We start from the raw sequence: 23,269 nt of genomic DNA, 5'->3' as shown, positions 1-23,269 counted from the left end.
ATAGAAAACAGTGGAATATCAAAGTTCATAATGTAATGCACTTATCAGAAGTATTAAACAATTTTGATACTAGCAAACAGAGCTTTAAAATGGAACTTTGTTGAGCAACTAAACGCTGGATGGAATAAAACCCAAACCAAAATATTTGCATTTGCAGTTTTGCAAACAATTTCTAGCCAAATATAGTATCTACAGAATTCTTACCATCTGTTGTTTCATGTCAGATAAATTACAATAGTCACATTTTTGGAAGTGTTTGAAAAATTAGTGTTATGTGGCCAATTTTTTCACAAATGTCCTGTAAGTGTTATGCATCCAAACTCCTGAAGGTATACTTGAACATTAGGCAAACATCTCCCCCATCCACGCATATAAATTTAGGAGATTATGCCCAAAACTGCAAGCTGAGTTGAGGTCTCAAAGTACTTATCCATCCAGTTTCTAGAGCAGAAAGTTAATTCTGGAACTGCTAATGCAAACTATAATGATGTAGTTCTGCATAGAAAATTATGCAAAATTTCTCTAATTTCTATAGATTGACAAAATGTGGTTTAGTTAGAAAATCATGACATTGCAGGGATTAATGCATTCATGAACCCCACCTTTCCAAGTAAAAGATCTGATAAAGTAGCTTTTAGAATTCATAGCTACTTTGCTCTGAAGACACTTTTGCTGAATTGCAGACCTTGGATTTTACATGAAATTGACCTCTTTGCAATGAAGCCCCCACACCAGCTACTAAAATGGAAGAAGGGCAGTAACTGTGCTATACTGGAAAGCATCTGTTTTAGACTCGCTAGCTGGAGTACCTGGTTTCTCAGGGATTGTGCCACTAAGACAACGTGGTAAAGAAATAGCTGCAGCTGGCATACGAAGCAAGAAAGAGTAACCATGTTTGAAAGCAGAAAGAATTCTTCCAGGGAAAATTTATCTGTCTTTGGATCCTAGCTTTTCAATTAGTTCCTGAAGAGGAGCCAACTCACGCCTGTCAATCAAGTTGAACTCCTGCAAGGGGAGAGAGAAACACAAAAAGGATCAATTTAAATAAAAATTGCAGTAGACAGAATAAGTGACATGCAACCTCCATTTAATTCAAAACTAAGGCAAATAAAGAATTCCAGCAATTTACAACAAACAGCTTGATACAAGTGACTTTAAAATACTTAGTTATTTGATAAATGCTAATTAATCCTCTCAAAGCCCAGTCTGGTTGATATTCTCTAGAGCTAGACTAAGTTCTCCCCCAACAAAACTGAAGTTCTGTGAAAACAACTACATTACTAAATTTTTTAGAGAAAATTGTTAAATACAAATTTTGATTTGAAATTAAACAAAAAGTTGGTTTTGTTTTGATATTTTCATTCAAAACTGCAGTCAGCTAGCCGTCTAATATTGGCAGCAGAAGTTTATCTGTTAAGTGTCCATTGGAAATATTATCTAACTGTCAGATTTCATGTGATTCCAAGGCCAGAAGAACCAGCTAGTCTGACCTCCTTTAAAACACAGGCCATTCAACCTCCCCAAAATAATTTCTGACACTTATCTTTTAGAAAAAGATCCAAGCTTGATTTAAAAATGGTCAGTGATGGAGAATTCACCACAAACCTTGGTAAATTGTCCCAATGGTTAATTATTCTCATTGTTTAAAATGTATGCCTTATTTCCAGTCTGAATCTGTCTAGCTGCAACTTTCTGCCATTGAATCGTGTTAGACCTTTCTCTACTAGATGGAAGAGCCCTTTATTAAATATTTGTTCCCAATGTAAGTACTTATCAACTATAATCAAGTCACCTCTTAACCTTCTCTTTGTTAAACTTAATAGATAGACTCCAGGAGCTTCAATCACTATAAGGCATGTTTTCTAATCTTTTAATCGTTCTCACAGCTCTTTTTTGAACTCTCCAATTTATCAACATCCTTCTTTAACTGTGATACCAAAACATAAGAACATACGAATGGCCATACTGGGTCAGACCAAAGGTCCATCCAGCCCAGTATCCTGTCTACCGACAGTGGACAATGCCAGGTGCCCCAGAGGAAGTGAACTTAACAGGTAATGATCTAGTGATCTCTCTCCTGCCATCCATTTCCACCCTCTGACAAACAGAGGTTACGGACACCATTCCTTACCCATCCTGACTAATAGCCATTAATAGACTTAACCTCCATGAATTTATCCAGTTCTCTTTTAAACCCTGTGTGACAGGGTCAGGCCAGATGGCTACAGGAGACTGATTGAAGGCAGATATATTAGCCCCAGGTTAAGTAGGTCCCTTTCCCCTGGGTAAGGTAACAGGGAAGGTTCCAGAACAATCAGGAACTTTCTGGAAACAATTAAGGCAGACAGGCTGATTAGAACATCTGCAGCCAATCAAGAAGCTACCAGAATCAATTAAGAGAGGCTGGCTAATCAGGGCACCTGCGTTTTAAAAGGAGCTCATTTCAGTTTGTGGTGTGCATATGAGGAGCAAGAAGCTGAGAGTGAAAAGGCGTACTACTGGAAGACTGAGAAGTACAAGCATCAGCAGGAAGGTCCTGTGATGAGAATAAAGAAGGTGTTGAGAGGAGGTCATGGGGAAGTAGCCCAGGGAATTGTAGCTGTCACACAGCTGTTACAGGAGCCACTGTAGACAGCTGCAATCCACAGGACCCTGGGCTGGAATCTGGAGTAGAGGGCGGGTCTGGGTTCCCCCAACTCTCTACTTGATACCGGAGGAGTTCACCTGGACTGTGGGTTCCACCAGAGGGGAAGGTCTTTGGCCTGTTCCCCTGATCCACTAGGTAGATCAGCAGAGACTGCGGGGATTGTTCTTCTTCCTTTTCCCCATGCTGGCCAGTGATGAGGCTAACTGAGTGAACTGCAGATTTGAGCCATGAAAGTGGCCAAAACGAGGGCTGCCATGAACCTCTGAGGTGAGCAAATCCGCCAATAAGCGCAGAACCCATCAAGGTAGAGGAGAAACTTTGTCACACCTGTTATAGTTCTAGCCTTCATAACCTCCTCAGGCAAGGAGTTCCACAGGTTGACTGTGCGCTGAGTGAAGAAGAACGTCCTTTTATTTGTTTTATACCTGCTACCCATTAATTTCACTTGGTAGCCCCTAGTTCTTATATTATGGGAACAAGTAAATAACTTTTCCTTATTCACTTTCTCCACACCATTCATGATTTTATATACCTCTATCATATCCCCTCTTAGTCTCCTCTTTTCCAAGCTGAAAAGTCCTAGCCTCTTTCATCTCTTCTCATATGGGACCCGTTCCAAACCCCTAACCATTTTAGCTGCCCTTTTCAGAACCTTTTCTAATGCCAGTATATCTTTTTTGAGATGAAGGGATCACGTCTGTATGCAATATTCAAGATGTGGGTGTACATGGATTATATAAGGACAATAAGATATTCTCCGTCTTATTCTCTATTCTTTTTTAATGATTCCTAACATCCCCTTTGCTTTTTTGACTACCGCTGCACACTGCGTGGACGTCTTCAGTGAACTATCCAAGATGACTCCAAGATTTTTCTCCTGATTAGTTGTAGCTAAATTAGCCCCCATTGTATTGTATGTATAGTTGGGGTTATTTTTTCCAATGTGCATTACTTTACATTTATCCACATTAAATGTCATTTGCCATTTTGTTGCCCAATCACTTAGTTTGTGAGATCTTCACAGTCTGCTTTGGTCTTAGCTATCTTGAGCAGTTTAATATCATCTGCAAACTTTGCCACCTCGCTGTTTACCCCTTTCTCCAGATCATTTATGAATAAGTTGAATTGGATTGGTCCTAGGACTGACTCTTGGGGACACGAATTTCCAGCAGCATTGTACCAGTGCTAAATAGGAAAGTAAAAATCCATATTTCTCCTCGAGATTCCCCTGTTTATGCATCCAGGGAGTGCATTAGCCCTTCGGGCTACAGCTTTGCACTGGGAGCATGTGTTCAGCTGATTATCCACCACAACCCTGCAATCTATTTCAGTCTGTTTCCCAGAATAGAGTCCCCTATCGTCTAAGACAGACGAGATGTATACATTTACATGTAGCCATATTAAAATGCATACAGTTTGCTTGCGCCCAGCTTACCAACTGATCCAGATCGCTCTGTATTAGTGACCCGTCCCTCTTCATCATTTACCGCTCTCCCAATTTTTATGTCATATGCAACCTTTGTCAGTGATGATTTTGTTTTCTTCCAGATCATTTATAAAAATGTTAAATAGTGTAGGGCCAAGAACAGATCCCTGCAGCACCCCACTAGAAACACACTTGTTTAATGAGGATTCCCCATTTACAATTATGTTTGAAGACCTATCAGTTAGGCAGCTTTTAATCCACTTAACGTGTGCCATGTTAATTTTATATCTTTAGGTACCAAGTCAAATGCCTTACAGAAGTCCAAGTATACTGCGTCAACACTATTGTCTGTATAAACCAAACTTGTCATTTCATAAAAAAAGTTAGTCTGACAGTATCTACTTTCCATAAACCCCTGTTGATTGGTATTAATTGTACTACCTTCATTTAATTCTTTACTAATCGAGTCCTGTATCAGATGCTCCATTATCTTGCCTGGGATTAATGTCAGACTGACAAGCCTCTAATTACCCAGATGATCCCGTTTACCCTTGTTAAATATTGGCCCCTTAGCTTTCTTCCAGTCTTCTGGAACTTCCCTAGCAATCCCAGACTTATTGGAAAAAAAAAATCAACATTTATGGATATATTCATATTAGTCTTGTAGATTCTGTAAATCTGTTTTATATAAAACCTTCGTTCTGGGTCAGATTTAACTTGATAGTGTCCCTTTAAATTTATCTGTAGAATGAGTTTCTTTAGGACTAATAGCTAGTAATTTAAAACTTACCTGTACAAAGAAGATAAAGTGCTTAAAGGAGGTGTTGAGATGGGCCTCCTCCTGGAGCTGCATCACAGAGTCAAAGTGCTGGTGGTAAATATGGGCATAGACCCTAAAGAGACGCTTCAATATAGTCTTTGCCACAGACATGAAGTTCTTAGGAAACGGGACACCTGAAATGTGCAAACAAATGCAGAACGTTTTTTAATCCAGTTTAATATATGAAAGCAGAAAGCCCAGCTGCAGAATGAAAATTTTCTGCCAAAGGGCACTAAACTTAATTAGAAAGAATGAAACTCCAAGCTTCAGTAAGGGCATAAAACTTATTCTATTCAGTTTGTAAAAATCTAGTCAATATACTTATAATAAATTATATAAGAAACTGAGATATGGAGCAAATAATCACTTATTCAAAGCATCACTCACATCCCCTTTCCACAAACTACTGAACATCCACAGTTCTCTTTGAAGTCAACAAGAACTAAGGGGACTTAGCACCTTTATAAAAAAACAGACCCTTTGTGCATATAGGCCCTGATTCAGCAAGGTACTTATGCACATGTCTAACTTTAAACATGCAAACAGTCTCCCTGAAGTCAATCATAAACAAAAGTGCTTGGCTGAATAGGGATGGGATACCCATTGGCCATAGGGGCCAAGTCTAATTATCTAACATCTGTATTCTAATTCTTGTTCTGATATGGACTTCCTGTGTGACCACACAGGGCAAGTCATTTAAATTATCACCCTAATCTGTAAAAGAGAGCTTCTTAGGCCCCAATCCCACAAACATTTATATACAAGCTTATCTGTACTACTATGGGCAGTCCCATTGGCATTAATGGGACTATTTATAGAAGTGAAGTAAAGCACTTTGTGTGTAAGTGTCTGCAGGATCGGGGCCTTAGCTATACTCCATAAGGGTTTTAAATCAATGGGACTAGCACTCTTTAGTCACTTAGGTACTTTCAAAGATCTCACCCTTAGAAGCCTAATTATGGTCTTTAAAAATTTTGGCCAGTATCCTAAAAACGTTCATCCGAACTGTATTAACAAATCGAAAGTCTAAATAATTCTTAAACTGAAGCAGTTTTGTTTTCAAGTCACAAAGATTTTATACCATCCAGAGGAATTTTCAATAAAAATACTAATTTATTCCCTAATGCTGCAGACACTTATGCACCATTTTAACCCTAACCATGCATAATCCCACTGAAGTCCTTGCAGCTATTCACGTTACTCTCGGAACATGTTTGCAGGATCAGGGCATTAACTATCAAAATTTTGATTTTTTTGACTAACAGTTTTATAAAATTCAGACAAGATCCCCTACCAGTAATTACATATAAAAAGAAATTACAACATAGTTCATTATACATTTTAACCTACATTTGCAAAAGAACACATTTTCAAATTACATTTACAAAGCCTAAAGCTCATTTTGATTACAAAAAAACAACTAAGTGACTTACATGGATTAGTTAAGTCACTCTATACTTACCTTCAACAAACAAGTATTAGTAGACAGCAAAATAGGGGATCATAAAATACGGAAATGTTTACTGCTTTTTCTACCCCAAAAATCTCCACATTCAATTAAATTCAGTACGAGATTTGATTTATAAGGAAAAGTTAAGCATTTTAAACAGTGGTGGTCCATAATTTGTTCCTCCCCTCTCCCATCCAGAGCAAGAAACACTTTCAACTTTCTCTCTTAATTTGGGTTACAAGTGAATTATGTAACTGAAACCATGATACTTGTGTACTTAGGCTAAGTCTTCACTGCAAAAAAGGTGCATTTTTATGCTGTTACGTTTCTTGATGCAAATCCTACTGGAGACAATTTGCAAGTAGTTTTTACTCAGATGTAGCTAGTTGGGGTAAACCACAGATTGCAGGGCATGTACCGTATAATCTGTGAAGCAGCATTAATTTTCAATGAGGTTGGGCAGCTAATTGATCCTTAAATGTTTGAAACATCAGATTTTTAAATGATACCTTTTAACTACTCTACACAACATCATGTCTACCAATAAGAGAGCTTTTAGGATGCACTGCAAAGAACATTAAGAACTTTTTCTTATTTTAAAGAAATTTCAAAATAAAGTCCATGCCTGGTAAACACCTGGCAACAAATTTCATTTGAAGAGTTTTGAGTTACAAAGGACAATTTGTTCTACTGGAGTTTACTTTCTTGGCCATATTATACTCCCTAATCCTCACCATGGGAGATTTCTATCACTTAGAAACTTTGAGATTAGATTTCTCTGTTTATTTGGAGATGTGAACCTGACATACAGTAGCTTCAGTAAAGACACAGATTTTAGGTGAGACTTTACTAGGGATGGTGTTAAATTCTAGTTCTAGTGCAGTGGTGGGCAACCTGCGGCCCGTCAGGGTAATCCGCTGGCAGGCCGTGACACAGTTTGTTTACATTGACCGTCCGCAGGCACAGTCACCCGCAGCTCCGAGTGGCTGCAGTTCGCCGTTCCCGGCAGATTATCTTGACAGGCTGTGTGTGGTCTGCGGGCTGCATGTTTCCCACCACTGTTCTAGTGATTATAGGATCAGAATCTACCCCACTATCAGGGCTGCAAGTTTGTCATCGTGGGAAAAATGTCAGATACCATTACTTTCCCATGCATCCACGACCTGTCTCTGTGTCCATGACTTCAATAAACTCACCCTGCAACAGCGACTGCTGTGGCTCCTGGTCCATGGGGCTGGGCCTGATTTCCAACTTTGGGCATTGCAACCTGGCACATGGGGTCACAATGCTGTTCAGGTTTGGCCCAGCTGCCCCTCCACCATGAAGAGTGGGTGGCCAGGCCAAATCTGAGTTAGTGGTGTTGTGACCTGGTGCATGGTGTTGCAATGGTGCTCAGGTTTGTCCCAGCTGCTTGTGCATCATCATGATGGACAGGGACCCAGACCAAACCTGAGCCGTGCTATGACTGCATGCACCAGGTTGCAACACCTGGAGTGGGGAGCTGGGTCCAACCCCAAAGAACAAGAGCTACCCCTAAAGGGTGAGCATGGGGCAGGCTTGATCTCCAGCTGCACCCCTCCATTTGTCACAAAACCCATGACTTTTACTAAATGTACCGTAAGTACTCTGTGATTATTTTTTTTAAATGCTGTGACAAATCTACAGCTCTACCCATGGTATATATTCACACAGGAAGGATTGGGTGACATGATTGAAAAGAGAGAGCCTGGATTCCAAACTTCAGCCTAGATGAATTTTTATACCAGTATTATCCAGTTAAAATAGGATATAACAAGAGAAATACTCCAGCAACCAGTGACTGCCACTATAGCTTCTCTCTAATGCAGCTAAGTACTTTTACAGCCCTCACCACCACAGTATTCCCCTGCCTAGTGCACGAATGTCATGATTTCACTTACCAATCTTTGAAGGAAAGAGGGTTTCATCATCCAACTGGTCCTGAACCCACGTCATCAAATAATCAATGTACTTCGGAGCTGAACATTTAATTGGTTTCTTTATATTGGTACCATCTGCCAATGGTATTCATACCTATGGAAAAAACCAAGGTTTCTTAAACAAAGAGAAATCATTTTACTTTTTCAGACACTTCTTTATTAGACACAGGCTCTCCCTGTTTCACTTGTTAAACAATGGTAGTGTAAACAAATTTTTTTTTAGCTGAACAACGATTAAAAAAGGGGCTCGATCAGAACCCAACCAGGAAATTGGAATTTTGGGTTCTGGCTTAAACCAGATTCCATGTCATTTTTACACACAATTGTGTTAGTTTCTTTTCCTTACGGTTTAGAGTCTCCACTTCCTATTGTTTCCACAAAGCGTACAACATGGCGATTGTGCAATTGAGGAGAGCTGACCACAGCTCCCTTTAGAGCCAATTAATAATGCTCCTTGAGCCGCCATGAGGAGATGTACTAGAGAAGTCCCATTTTCCCCTTCCAAAGTTTAAGTGAACTGCCTCTGCAACACTCCATTGTCCTGCTTGCCCTGGAGTGAAGGGTCTGGGCCAGAAGCCACTGCAACACAATAAAGATGGCTTTCTTTCTTTATAATCTATTGAGAAGGTAAAGATTTTTAAAAGGCTGGAGTAAACTGATACACAGAGAAATGAAATAGCTTGCCCGACAAGTCCGAGCTGGGGACAGAAGCCAGCAGTCCCTATTTCCAGTTGCTATTTGAATCATTTGATATAGCATTGCCTTTAATATTTCATAATGGCTTCTTTGGGCTTGAACTGATCGTTCCTGAGTTATGGTAGAAGTATACGTAACAATGAATATTGCATACAGTTGACATTCTATATGCAGTAACAGAGTCAAAGATAGAGTCCCAACTTTAAATGTAACCAGGGTACCTTGCGAATATGTAGTATTTGATGATTCTGTGTGTAGAATAAACTTTAATGTCTTAAATGTGCAATGTGACACATTTGACATGGAAATCATGGGTCAGATCCTCATCTAATGTGAACTGGCACAGCTCCACTGAAGTCAATGAAGCTACATCAATTTATGCCAGATGAGGATCTGGCCCTATATCTTTGATCTTTAATGTAATTAAATTGAACATCCTTGAGGGGAGAAAGAGGCCAGAAAAAACCCACCACAGCATCATTTAACTTCAAAAAGGGGAACTACACAAAATGAGGAAGCTAATTAAAAGGAGCAGTTGCAAGGGGGAAATGTCTGCAAACTGCATGGAGATTCTTTAGTTTGAGCCCCTATTATGGTATTTTTAAATGTATACCTCAAATAAAAGAAAACAGTAAGAGGACCAAAAAAATGCCACCATGTCTAAGCTAAACTACAGAGGAAAAGAAGCAATTAGAGGCCTTTTAAAAATTGGAAGCTCAATCCTAGTGAGGAAAATAGAAAGGATTGGGATCTACAAAATAATGAGTGGTGTTGACAAGCAAATAGGGAAGTGTTATTTACTCTGTCACATAACACAAAAACCAAGAGTTGCCCAATGAAATGAATAGGCAGCAGATTTAACACAAACATAAGGAATTACTTCTTCACTAAATGTACAGTCAATCAGTGGAACTTGTTATGATGAGATGCCGTTGAAGATCAACAGCATAACTGGTTCAAAAAAGGATTAGATGAGTTCATGCACGATAGGTCCATCCATGGCTATTAGCCAAGTTGGTCAGGGATGCAACCCCGTGCTTCACAAATCTGTAAGCCTCCATCTGCTAGAAGATGGGACTGAATGGACAAGGAATGGATCACTCAAAACTGCCCTGTTCTGTTCATTCTCTGTGAAGCACCTGGCCCTGACCACTGTCAGAGACAGGATACTGGGCTAGATGGACCATTGGTCTGACTCACTGTGACCATTTTTATGTTCTTATGCTCCTGGTTTCTGACATTTTAAACTCTTACTCTAAACATTCCACAGAACAAGCTTAATTTGTAATAAATTAAACAAAATCACTAAAAAGAGAGAACGCTAATGAGTTTATTGCAGGGTTTATGCAACTTATGTTTCCTACACTCTGTGGGAGTGTACTTCAGAGTACACTGTGCACCAGGCAGTGCATGAAGTGTGAAATGAGAGGCATTGAGACCCAGCTGTCCTGGCAGTCTTTCTAAGGAGCCATAGTGCTTTCATTTCAAAGCATGCACTCTGGACACAGTGCATTCTGGGATGAATAATCCATAGCATAGGAAGCTGAAAATTTTAAGTGCATGTCGCACCTTCCAGGCCCCCTCTAATACTAGGCAAAATTCAGAGATAATGAAAAATTATGTTGGTGGGATGTATGCATTGAGAAGCTAGGAGAGGAGTGTGTAAGACTGTCTAATATACAGCATTCTGTTGGTTGCTTTTCCTAATACACCCGTTCCATCTGCCCATTCAGCATGTAAGTCAATGATCTCACAAATCATCAATAAACTCACATGAACTCTGAATCTTGCCCGCCATTGGTGGGAGGGAAGGGAAGAAGGCAACCAGAAGGACTAGTTCAGTACAGACATCTGCCAGGATGCAGGAGGGTCCAGAGGATCAAAGTCTGTATGTGAATATCCAAAAATGGTGTGTACCATAACTGCGCTATGTGTGCCCTTAAATCGGGAAGGAAAATACTATGCATCTTATTTCTTACATTTTTCCAAAACTTGGCAAAATGAAGAGTGAATCTTTTCTGTGGCTGAGAGATGTGCTAAATTTTAAACCAAAACCATTCGAGTTATTCCAACATGCTAAAAAAGCACATTTGAAAAATGCCTTAATTGTAGTTTTCACCAATGTTCTCGTGCTCAGCCTAGCTGATTGTCTTCCAAGTTCCCTTTTACTTCACCCCCAAATTACATGCAAAAAATCATTTGGGACTGGAAAAAAGAAGAAAATTTTAGTCAAAAAGGCATTTGGGCAGGAACTGAAGATACATGTAAAAAAAAATCACAATTAGAAGGCACTGTATTATATGTACTATATTCCTCATTAAACGGGCATCCATCAGAACAAATGGCAAAGAGTCCTGTGGCACCTTACAGCCTAACAGACATATTGGAGCATAAGCTTTCATGGGATGTATTCACCCATGAAAGCTTATGCTCCAATACCTCTGTTAGTCTATATGGTGCCACAGGACTCTTTGCTGCTTTTACAGATCCAGACTAACACAGCTACCCCTCTGATACTTGACACCATGAGAACAAAGAAAGCTCAGCTCAGACCAGATGCGGTAGCAAGCAGTAGTCAGCGAGCTGAGCCAGAGCAAGAAGATGAGCTAACCAAACCATATAGATAGATAGATAACTGGTTGTAGGAGAAGGAAAGAAGTTGTAAGTCTGGCATGTTATCCTGCAGTTACCAAGCAGAAACTGACCACAATGCTAGAGTTGGAAGGAAAAACAGAGTCATGAGTGTAGCTCATTAGGATTTAGCCAGTATTACAAAAACATATGTTTGGGGTCTGATTGTACAAGCTCTTTGTGCTTGGGAATCCCATAGACTATAGTGAGAATTTGGCTCACTTGAAGGCTTGCAAGGACCTATACAATTCACAAGGGAACTGGTACCCTATAAACATTTATGAGGGAATTTTTTTTTTTTAAGTCTTATTACAATATACCTAGGACTGAATACTGAAGCCTTTATACATGCAAATATAAAAGTATGACTAATTCCATTAAAGTCCAGTGGACTACTATTCAGGAAAAGCATTTGCAGGAAAATGGATGTTGTTTTGCTAAATGCTTTAGCATCATTTGTTAAAGATGTTGTTTAAAAGGTTCAGGCCCTGATCCTGCAATGAAAACCATACAGCAGACCTCTATAGAATTGCTTGAAGTCAACAGAATGACTAATGCTTAAAGTTGAACACATAGCTAATTTTTTGAGGAATCAGAGCCTTCGAGTGTAAGCTCATTAGAGCAGGGACTGTTCCTTTATCTGTGTTTGTACAGTGCTTCACACAAGAGTCCAAATCTAGACTGGTTTCAGAGTAGCAGCCGTGTTAGTCTGTATTCGCAAAAAGAAAAGGAGTACTTGTGGCACCTTAGAGACTAACAAATTTATTAGAGCATAAGCTTTAGAGCATTAGAGCAAATCTAGACTGGCACCTTTGGTGCTACCTCAACAGAAGTGTTTTAATTCAGATCATCAGTTACTTTGTAATGAGTGAAATTTAATAATTTTGATCCTGAAGAAAGTGACCTCTATATATTAAAAAAAAAAAAAAAAAAAAAAGTCAAGTTAAAGCAGGCAACTAGAATCTCATTTTAAAAATTGTTTTCAGGGAATTTTGAGGAAACTAGTTTGAGGAATTATATGGAGTATCTATTGCTGCTAACATCCTTTTGCTGATCATGAATCATATGTCCCTCCATTGGCTTCCAGTAAGGAGAGCAAAGGCAATTCAAGCTCTGAAGACATCAGCAAGACTGTACATCTGCAAAAGTACATCTGAAATCCTAAGTCTGAGACTGATGCACAGGGTTTTGTGAGCTAAGTAATTTCAAGGGACCACCCAAACCTTTATGTAGGAACTGACAGTAGGTCTCCAAGAAAGCAATCTGATTTCTGCAGTGTTACACCGAAAACTTGGAAAAACTGCATACTTTACTCATATGAAGTTTCTCTCCCGCTAACAAACCCCAACAGTCAAACTAAAAGCAGACATCAAGTGTTCCAGTTCAAACAGGAAATGTTGAAAGGAAATCACACCAAATATAGAAACAGGAACTTTCTAAGCTAAAACTTTCAAGCCTAGATATTACCAGTTAACAAATAAAATAAAATCATAGGACAGGGTTTTACATTGAATACTGCAGGTCAGCCAGACTCCTTTTTTACTGAGTCATAGTTGTAAACTTTCATTAGTCTTTGCTGACTATAGTAAACAAAAATCTTCTACACCTCCAGAAGAAATGCCACAATCAGAATACCTAGCTGTGGCATGTGCCACTAAGCTCTAATCTAGTCAATGTTTGCAGTGAAACTGCTGGAAGAAAAAAAACTGTAGTGAAACTTGTTTCTTTCTCCCCCGAAAGAGATACTTTATATGTGCTACCTGCCATATTAGACACATCTGAATACGAGACAACTCCTATGTGCATTCAAACCCATCACGTACTTCCCTTTACCTCCACAAAACATCAGACCTACTGCTTCCAACACTTTGCCACAAGAGCATATCCCTTCCCACCACAAGATATATATGAGCCTTCCTTTGAGATAACTAGCCCCTTTCCACAGAACAACTGGCACTATTAGGTTGCCCCAGTAGATAACACATCTGAACTTGTGCTGCTAAAAACCACAACGCTTTATGAGTGCATGGACATCTGTGAAGCTACAAAACAAGAGTCCTTTACCACTGCAAGAATTCAGAATACTGTGTATATTTGGCATGGATAACACAACCTATGCCAAATTAAAAAATAATAATAAAAAAAAAATTAAAAAAAAATGGAGCATGTTACTACAAAAGTCCCTAGTCCAAATAAAGCAAAGGGCTTTTATGAGATATTCAGCATTGGGCTCGATATATTAATGTTTGTGACAACAAAGCAAGTAGTCTATTATATTGCTGAGTTTCTCATATATGTTTTGTGTTCTTCTGAAAGAAGTCTGGAGTTCCTGTGAAGGCTCTCCTTCCTGTTTTGAACTAGTATAATCATGACCATTCAGCTTCCCCTATTTCCAGCCATCCATCTCTGCCGGGTGAGGTCACTGGACAGAATTTATGACTTTTTCTACCCCTAGGTACAGAGCCTAGATGCTGTGGGTGGGTGGGTGTTAATGAAGTGAAAACAATTATTTTTTAGTTTTGAAAATCAGCATAAGTGGTCTGAGTAAATCTTCACACATGTGAATAATCTAAAAAAGATTCTTGATCAATAGATTAATATGCAGTTCTGTAACGTAACTAAGGTGCTTTAAAACAAAATGTTTCTTGAAAAAAAGTTTCACCGAATCAATATATTTGGATCATGAATATGACAGGAATCTCTGTGATCTTCAGACCAACAGAGATAATGTTGTGACCCATCCTTCACTCCTGTGTAAATATACAGTATTAAAGACACCAGATTGGACCAATGATATCTTCAAGACCAACATCCTCCCTTTGACAGCACCAGTACCCGATAGCTCACAAGAACGCAAAGTTCCCCAAAATGCACCGTCAATTTTGCAGTGGTGTATGTGGGGGGATAGGAAATAATTCATGGGGGCATGACAATGAGGCTATAAAACACCAAATGATTATCTGTTCTTTTCCCATTAATGTTGCATATTTTATTTATATTTGTGACCTACCCCGGTTTATATATTATGGCTGGTATACTGAGTTTCCTACCTTGGTCCAGCAGACATCACTGGACAGCTTGCTTCTGTGCAGAATTCTGTGATGGTCCCATATAACATATTGATCTGATTGAAGAAATCCACAGCTGCAAAGATAACACATCAACTTTAAGTGTACATGGAATTTAAAGACTTATGTTGATATCTTTCTCTGGTGGATTATCTGGTCTGATGGAAATACCATCATCACTAGTGTGAACACAGCACATCATTTTCAGAGAAAAGTGGTTTTCATTCTGTATTGCATCACACTGCCAATAACAACCTTCTCAGAGTGAAGATTTCTATTCTCTAGCCATTTTGATTTTTTTTTTTTATTGGAACACCATAATCCTATTTCACTAAAATATTTAAGTCTAGTGTGCAATTTCCCTTGGTTGAATTCAATCTTTTGGGAAAGTCATGTTGTGGCTGCCAAGCTCAAAACCTTAGAGAGCTGTTAACCAATGTCTTAACATCTGAAAATAGACTCCCCAGCTTGCAAACAATACAGGGTGTCAGCATTAATCTGTAAGTGTAGTGGTAAAAAGAAAAGGAGTACTTGTGGCACCTTAGAAACTAAAAAATTTATTTGAGCATAAGCTTTCGTGAGCTACAGTATGCAGCATCCGATGAAGTGAGCTGTAGTCACGAAAGCTTATGCTCAAATAAATTTGTTAGTCTCTAAGATGCCACAAGTACTCCGTTTCTTTTTGCAAATACAGACTAACACGGCTGCTACTCTGAAACCTGTAGTGGTAAAATATCACACGCTAAAATCATGCCGAAATGACTTTCAAAGTCTTGAGTTTGAAGACCAGTGCAAACATTTTCAGGATCAGTTATCTTTTTCTAACCACTAGTCCTAAAGGAGTGCTCAGAAAAAAACAATTCCCAATCCTTGCACTGATTATTACTCCACTAGTAAAATAAGGGTATTACAATGTGCTCCTTACAATTTAAGGCAGACACTTTCAGATCAAAGATAGCCTGTATATCTGTATATCATTTTCTTGTTTAGTTTGAGAACGACCACTTAAAATTTCTTAGACTATATTAGTATAGATTAGACTATTCCTGGAAACCCTTTTAAAAAGGGGAAGTCTAGTTTAAATTGTTTCATTGTAGTCCAGCTTGGAATTGACACTCATTGTGTGGCCAGTGAATTAGTCAAGATAGGAGTTTTACTGTAGTTGAACAACAAGTTTACTGAAACTGCTATTAAATAAAAATTAATCCACATTTATTAATAGTTTTAAATTATCAAAATTGATCCAGTGTTCATATTATGTACAAAAGATACTATGCTTATATGGTGCATGTCTTGGAAAATATGGAGTGTGTCTACAAGCTTCCAACACACACATTCCTGCCTGACAGAATGTCATCTGAGCATAAACCATGAGTTAAACGGTGAGAATGTGACACATGTTCTAGGCACCTCTAATGTTCTTTTTGAAGCCTGTGACAGTTACTGTTTGCTTAAGAATCCAAAATAATAAAACAAAAAGCAAAAATAACATGAACAGAGAAATATTGGTTTGGAAATATCCCTCTCCCCTCAGAAGAATTAGGCTCAGATTCTTCAGGTACGTAGGTGTTGCTGCACACAGCCTCACAATGCCTAACTGATTTAGGAGCCTAAATCACATTTTCAGAAGGGATTTAGGCACTTAGGAGTAATAAATCTAAAAATGAAGTATCCAGTCAATATTTGTAAGTGTGAAAAGATGCTTTAAAATATACACACAGTCTTCTCAAGTATGCAGGCCAGTTATTTTTTCGAAGGACTTACTGTTAACTGCAATCCATTCATTGAGGTCCTCTCCTTCTGGCAACATAACTGCTTGTCTAAGATTACCACTTCCCAAGGTTGCTTCTGCATGTTTCAAGAGCTCGTACTGATGGGAGCCTTCAGGAATATTCTTCTTGGGTTTGAATGTTTTAGAGGACCGACTGCCACTGATAGAACAGAAATGGATTTTCAATTAAGTTGTCAATAGTAGTTCTACATTTCAAAGTGGAACTTTTACTTCCAATGACTATATATTCTCATATTTTATTAAACATCTAATGGAACATTTATCTGTGTACTATACTACTAGCCTTGCTGAATTCTCCTTGCTCCTGGCAAGTGACATTATGTTTTTCATTATTACCTTTCCGGTAAAAGAGGAGGGTGAGCAGATTTTGTGCCTGGGCTGGTAAGTTTTCATGACAAGACCATACCATAAACCACAACATGAATTACTGTAAGAAACACTGAACAGAATTCAGAGTAGCAGCCGTGTTAGTCTGTATTCGCAAAAAAGAAAAGGAGTACTTGTGGCACCTTAGAGACAAATTTATTTGAGCATAAGTGGAAAACCGAATGCATCCGATGAAGTGAGCTATAGCTCACGAAAGCTTATGCTCAAATAAATTTATTAGTCTCTAAGGTGCCACAAGTACTCCCTTTCTTTTTTACTGAACAGAATGTGGTTGATATTTAACCAATTAGATTTCATTTCAAGTTTGGGGCCTGACCATGAAATGCTATGATGTAATCCTTAGACATGAAAATATTTCAGTGAGAATACTCATGCGAGTGAGGATTATAGGATGTTGCCCCATGCAATTATTTACATCAGTCAACTCACTGGCAATGTGTTTAAAGTATGAGTGAATATTTTGCACAACAATTTTTAAAAAACTTTTATAGTACCTTTCAGCCAAGGAGTTCAGAGTCTGTTACCAACAATTTAATCTCACAACACCCTGTGAGGCAGGTAAATATTCCCATTTTACAAATAGGGAAACTGAGGAATAGATAGGTTAATGCATGTCCAAGGTCATATATCAAATCACTGGTCAAAGTTGGAATTAGAACCCAAGAGTCCTGGCTACCTAGTTCCCCTGACCCATTTTAGCCAGTCCTTCTCTAATAGCAACTGTTTCATGTGATACAATGTTCATCAGCACGACAGATTTGCGGATGAAGAGAAAAACCCAAATAACTATTTTCTATAATTATCCACAGAACCAAACCTCATAGAGTATATGCAAAAAATACAAGTGTCGTTACAGACCATACTGCAAAAAACCAATAATCATACAGGAATCCTTTACCTAGGATTAAAGGCTACAGTGATCACCCTAACTCCCAGCATAGTTACCTCTCCTTTCCAGCCTGTTTTTAAACAATTATGAACATCACCTTCAAAAGCCCAGCATGCTGTTCAGCAGAAATGGCAGTAATTCACTGTTAAAAATCTATATTTTCCTGGACATATATATGATGATCCAGACTACCAGCCGATTACACGTTTGGGCTGGATAATGGGAGCTTTTCTCATATTGAATAGTACTTATGAGAACAGTCCCTTTGAAATCAATGAATCTACTTGTGCACATTAGCCAACCCAAGTAAGAGTTGCAAAATCAGACTCTTTGTGAGCAGAAAGAACACAAAGAAAAAAATATATTTGTATTTAACTATAAAACCAGGTTCTTCTGACAAATAACGCCTATCACAATGGAGTCCAGATCCTGAGCGGGGCCTCAAAGGTGCCATTACAATACAAACATCAAGTAGCAGTAATAATAATACATGGCAACTTAGGGAGCCATGCACACAAATAGCCAGAAAAATCAGGTTATCAGAATGTAAAGTGGTGAATCCAGATATCCTTAAACAGCAACAGCCACTTGCCTTTGTTGACCATGAACAGGGGGCTAATTCTTCTCTTGCTTACACCAGTGATTCACACCAGTGCAAGTGACAGGAGAATCATGCCCAAAGTTTTGCTGTTAACCCTATGGTGGAAATAGACACACTAATTTGGTGCAAAAGCTTTGGTACTGCCAGCAATACATTAGCAAATCAAGCTCGTTTGGCTCATATGCATGTCATACTAGCTGCCTGGTACAGCCTGAGTCAACAGCGAGATGCTAACTGTGCAGATTCTGGACTCAGTGGAGTTGACCCTGCACATGACAGAGGCCTCTGCCTTGAGCACATCAAGCTTTCAAACCATGCCAGTGTAACCCACACACTGTGTGTTGTTGTGTCCCATCCAGTGACACTGAGACCACAGAGAGAGAGAGAGAGAGAGAGAGATGATCGAGTTTGTTCTACAGCCTTAGCTAACAGCCGATTGGCTTTTAGCTCATGCAGTAGAGGCTCATGCACTAAGCTCCAGAGGTCCCAGGTTCGATTCCACCCACCCACCCACAACTGGGGTCTGTGGCGTTACACCAGCATCTCCCCTAGAGCAGCAGGGTCAAACCTGGATGATAAAGGATATCTACCCAGTGCCAAAGGTCACAGCCCTGTTCCTTGCACCCGGGGTTTCGGGCTCGATTCTGCAATCCTCCTCTCAACCCTCCCTGCTCACACATGGCACCTGCCCTACACACAGGGTCTGCAACCCCTCAGCTCACGGATTACCCCCCCCCCAGGCCGAGGGCGACCAACCCCCTTTCCCCAACTCCGTGCCTCTTCCCATGCCAAGGGCCACCCCCCATCTCCCACAGGCCACCAAACCCTCCCCCCCCATTCTCCTCCCTCCCCCTGCGAACCTCTTCACGGGTCCCCCCCAATCCTCCCCCTCCTACCCCACAGGCTACAGATCTCCGATCAACCCCAATTCTCCTCCCCGACCTCTTCACGGGTCCCACCCCCGCCTAGTGAGCATCGCCCCCCACCCCACGGGCTACAGATCCCGCCCCCCGATCACCCCCCCCGCATCGCCCCTCACCCCACGGGCTACAGATCCCGCCCCCCCATCACCCTCCCCGCATCGCCCCCCACCCCACGGGCTACAGATCCTGCCCCCAATCACCCCCCTGCATCGCCCCCCACCCCACGGGCTACAGATCCCGCCCCCGATCACCCCCCACCCCACGGGCTACAGATCCCGCCCCCCCAATCACCCTCCCCGCATCGCCCCCCACCCCACGGGCTACAGATCCCGCCCCCGATCACCCCCCCCCCGCATCGCCCTCCACCCCACGGGCTACAGATCCCGCCCCCCGATCACCCCCCCGCATCGCCCCCCACCCCACGGACTACAGATCCCGCCCCCCGATCACCCCCCCCGCATCGCCCCCCACCCCACGGGCTACAGATTCTGCCCCCCGATCACCCCCAATTCCCCCCCCGCATCGCCCCCCACCCCACGGGCTACAGATCCCGCCCCCGATCACCCCCCCCGCATCGCCCCGCACCCCACGGGCTACAGATCCTGCCCCCCGATCACCCCCCCGCATCGCCCCCCCACCCCACGGGCTACAGATCCCGCCCCCGATCACCCCCAATTCCCCCCCCGCATGGCCCCCCACCCCCCGGGCTACAGATCCCGCCCCCGATCACCCCCCCCCGCATCGCCCCCCACCCCACGGGCTACAGATCCTGCCCCCCGATCACCCCCCCGCATCGCCCCCCACCCCCACGGACTACAGATCCGCCCCCCCGATCACCCCCCCCGCATCACCCCCCACCCCACGGGCTACAGATCCCGCCCCCGATCACCCCCAATTCCCCCCCCGCAATCGCCCCCCACCCCACGGGCTACAGATCCTGCCCCCCGATCACCCCCCCCGCATCGCCCCCCACCCCACGGGCTACAGATCCCGCCCCCCGATCACCCCCCCCCCCCGCATCGCCCCCCACCCCACGGGCTACAGATCCCGCCCCCCCGATCACCCCCAATTCCCCCCCGCATCGCCCCCCACCCCACGGGCTACAGATCCCGCCCCGATCACCCCCCACCCCACGGACTACAGATCCCGCCCCCCCATCACCCCCAATTCCCCCCCCCGCAAGCATCGCCCCCCACCCCACGGGCTACAGATCCCGCCCCCCGATCACCCCCAATTCCCCCCCGCATCGCCCCCCCACCCCACGGGCTACAGATCCCGCCCCCGATCACCCCCCCCGCATCGCCCCCCACCCCACGGGCTACAGATCCTGCCCCCCGATCACCCCCCCGCATCGCCCCCCACCCCACGGACTACAGATCCCGCCCCCCGATCACCCCCCCCGCATCGCCCCCCACCCCACGGGCTACAGATCCCGCCCCCCGATCACCCCCAATTCCCCCCCCGCATCGCCCCCCACCCCACGGGCTACAGATCCTGCCCCCCGATCACCCCCCCCCGCATCGCCCCCCACCCCACGGGCTACAGATCCCGCCCCCCCGAACCCCCCCCCCCGCATCGCCCCCCACCCCACGGGCTACAGATCCCGCCCCCCGATCACCCCCAATTCCCCCCCGCATCGCCCCCACCCCACGGGCTACAGATCCCGCCCCCGATCACCCCCCCCGCATCGCCCCCCACCCCACGGACTACAGATCCCGCCCCCCCATCACCCCCCAATTCCCCCCCCCGCAAGCATCGCCCCCCACCCCACGGGCTACAGATCCCGCCCCCCGATCACCCCCAATTCCCCCCCGCATCGCCCCCCACCCCACGGGCTACAGATCCCGCCCCCGATCACCCCCCCCGCATCGCCCCCCACCCCACGGACTACAGATCCCCGCCCCCCCATCACCCCCAAATTCCCCCCCCCCCCGCAAGCATCGCCCCCCACCCCACGGGCTACAGATCCCGCCCCCCGATCACCCCCAATTCCCCCCCCGCATCGCCCCCCACCCCCACGGGCTACAGATTCCCTGCCCCCGATCACCCCAATTCCCCCCCCGCATCGCCCCCCCACCCCACGGCTACAGATCCCGCCCCCCGATCACCCCCAATTCCCCCCCCGCATCGCCCCCCACCCCACGGGCTACAGATCCTGCCCCCCGATCACCCCCCACGCATCGCCCCCCACCCCACGGGCTACAGATCCCGCCCCCCGATCACCCCCCCCCCGCATCGCCCCCCACCCCACGGGCTACAGATCCCGCCCCCCGATCACCCCCAATTCCCCCCCGCATCGCCCCCCACCCCACGGGCTACAGATCCCGCCCCCGATCACCCCCCACCCCACGGACTACAGATCCCGCCCCCCCATCACCCCCAATTCCCCCCCCCCGCAAGCATCGCCCCCCCACCCCACGGGCTACAGATCCCGCCCCCCGATCACCCCAATTCCCCCCCGCATCGCCCCCCCACCCCACGGGCTACAGATCCCGCCCCCGATCACCCCCCCCGCATCACCCCCACCCCACGGGCTACAGATCCCGCCCCCCATCACCCCCAATTCCCCCCCCCGCATCGCCCCCCACCCCACGGGCTACAGATCCCGCCCCCCCAATCACCCTCCCCGCATCGCCCCCCACCCCACGGGCTACAGATCCCGCCCCCATCACCCCCAATTCCCCCCCCGCCCCGGGAGCCCCCCGGCCACTCACAAGAGGAAGCTCATCTTCAGGCCGCGGCTGCGGAAGGGGGAGGGGGCGGGGGGCCCCGGCGGGGGGGGGGAGGCGCCGCTGGCTGCGTCCGGCCCCGAGCTGCGCAGCGAGAGCGAGCCACCAACTGGCGCCCCGCGGCGAGAGCCGGGCGGGGCCGCGCGCGGGCTCTCGCGAGAGGAGCTCCCGGGGTCGGCGGGCGAGGGGAGCGGGCGGGGACGGGAAGCAGGATGGAGGACAAGGTGAGGGGGGGATGGGGCATTCGAGGTGCAGCCCGCCCCCGCCCATCTCCCCCGCGGGTGTCTCTGGTTTCCCTTCCCCCAGGCTGGGGGACCCCGATACCGCCAGCAGTTCGGTCCCAAGTCTGCATCCGCCTGCCACTGAGCTACCCCCTCCTTCGGGTCAGGCATGGGGGGGGCTGCATCCAAAGGCTTTTACAGGCCTAAGCAGGACATCAAATGCATAGGTCCTGCGTGGAAGGGCATCCGCCTGCAAGGTTGCACCCAAGGGGCTTTGGCCTATGGTGCTGGCACAGTGGTGTTTTGGCTTAAGGGGGTATGGAGGGGTGGGGGCTAGCTGATAGCACTTGAGGGGAAGGTGCTTTGAGCCATAAGCCGGGGGGTGGGGTGGGGGGGGCTGCGGCCTAGGATCAGACTGCTATAACTGTTCCCAGTTTGATGTCAGATGATTTTATTCTTGCCCTTGCTTTCACTTCTTCCCTGCCTGCGATTATGCATCTTTGCCTTCCTCACCTAGTAATGGGAGATTCTCTTATTGTTTATAGGAATTGCAGGAACTGTGTCTTTCTTGTCTCTGCTGCTGCCTGACTGCATACTTCTGGTTCCAAATGAGAGGTGCGGTTGACTGGTTAGTTCACAACTTTGGTGTATGCAACTCTGAAGTTCTACTGTATTAAGATCCGGTCTGCATTATGAAATGGTTTAAGGACCCCTGGTCTAATTGCTCATTCTTTCTGTATTCTTGATGAACCTATCTCAGAGGCATAAAGCAGACATTTGAATGATAAAATTCTGTGTTACATAGAGCTGCTTTAAAGGTGTATCCTTAAAAAGAATATCAAAACAAGGAAGTATCCTGGGCAACTCTGGGAGGCATCCAATGAAATGAGCTGTAGCTCACGAAAGCTTATGCTCAAATAAATTTGTTAGTCTCTAAGGTGCCACAAGTACTCCTTTTCTTTTTGCGAAAACAGACTAACACAGCTGCTACTCTGAAATCTGGGTACGTTAAAAACAAAATACACCCAGAG

At 44.4% G+C, this 23,269-nt stretch overlaps 1 protein-coding gene across 1 annotated transcript; it reads right to left on the bottom strand.

The window, feature by feature from the left end:
* Positions 1 to 672: 672 nt before the first annotated feature.
* Positions 673 to 22,157, bottom strand: MOB1A (MOB kinase activator 1A). The gene is given in 7 exon segments (XM_038384625.2): positions 673 to 1,005; positions 4,864 to 5,027; positions 8,263 to 8,379; positions 8,382 to 8,395; positions 14,679 to 14,772; positions 16,461 to 16,627; positions 22,003 to 22,157. Coding segments are annotated over 7 exon segments (648 nt in total). The 5' UTR covers positions 22,017 to 22,157; the 3' UTR covers positions 673 to 927.
* Between the last annotated feature and the right edge of the window lie 1,112 nt (positions 22,158 to 23,269).

The sequence above is a fragment of the Dermochelys coriacea genome, chromosome 26 (assembly GCF_009764565.3).
Source record: "Dermochelys coriacea isolate rDerCor1 chromosome 26, rDerCor1.pri.v4, whole genome shotgun sequence".
NCBI classification, from domain to species: Eukaryota; Metazoa; Chordata; order Testudines; family Dermochelyidae; genus Dermochelys; species Dermochelys coriacea.
The sequence above is the reverse complement of the archived record's forward strand: the minus strand, read 5'-3'. Positions and strand labels throughout refer to the sequence as shown.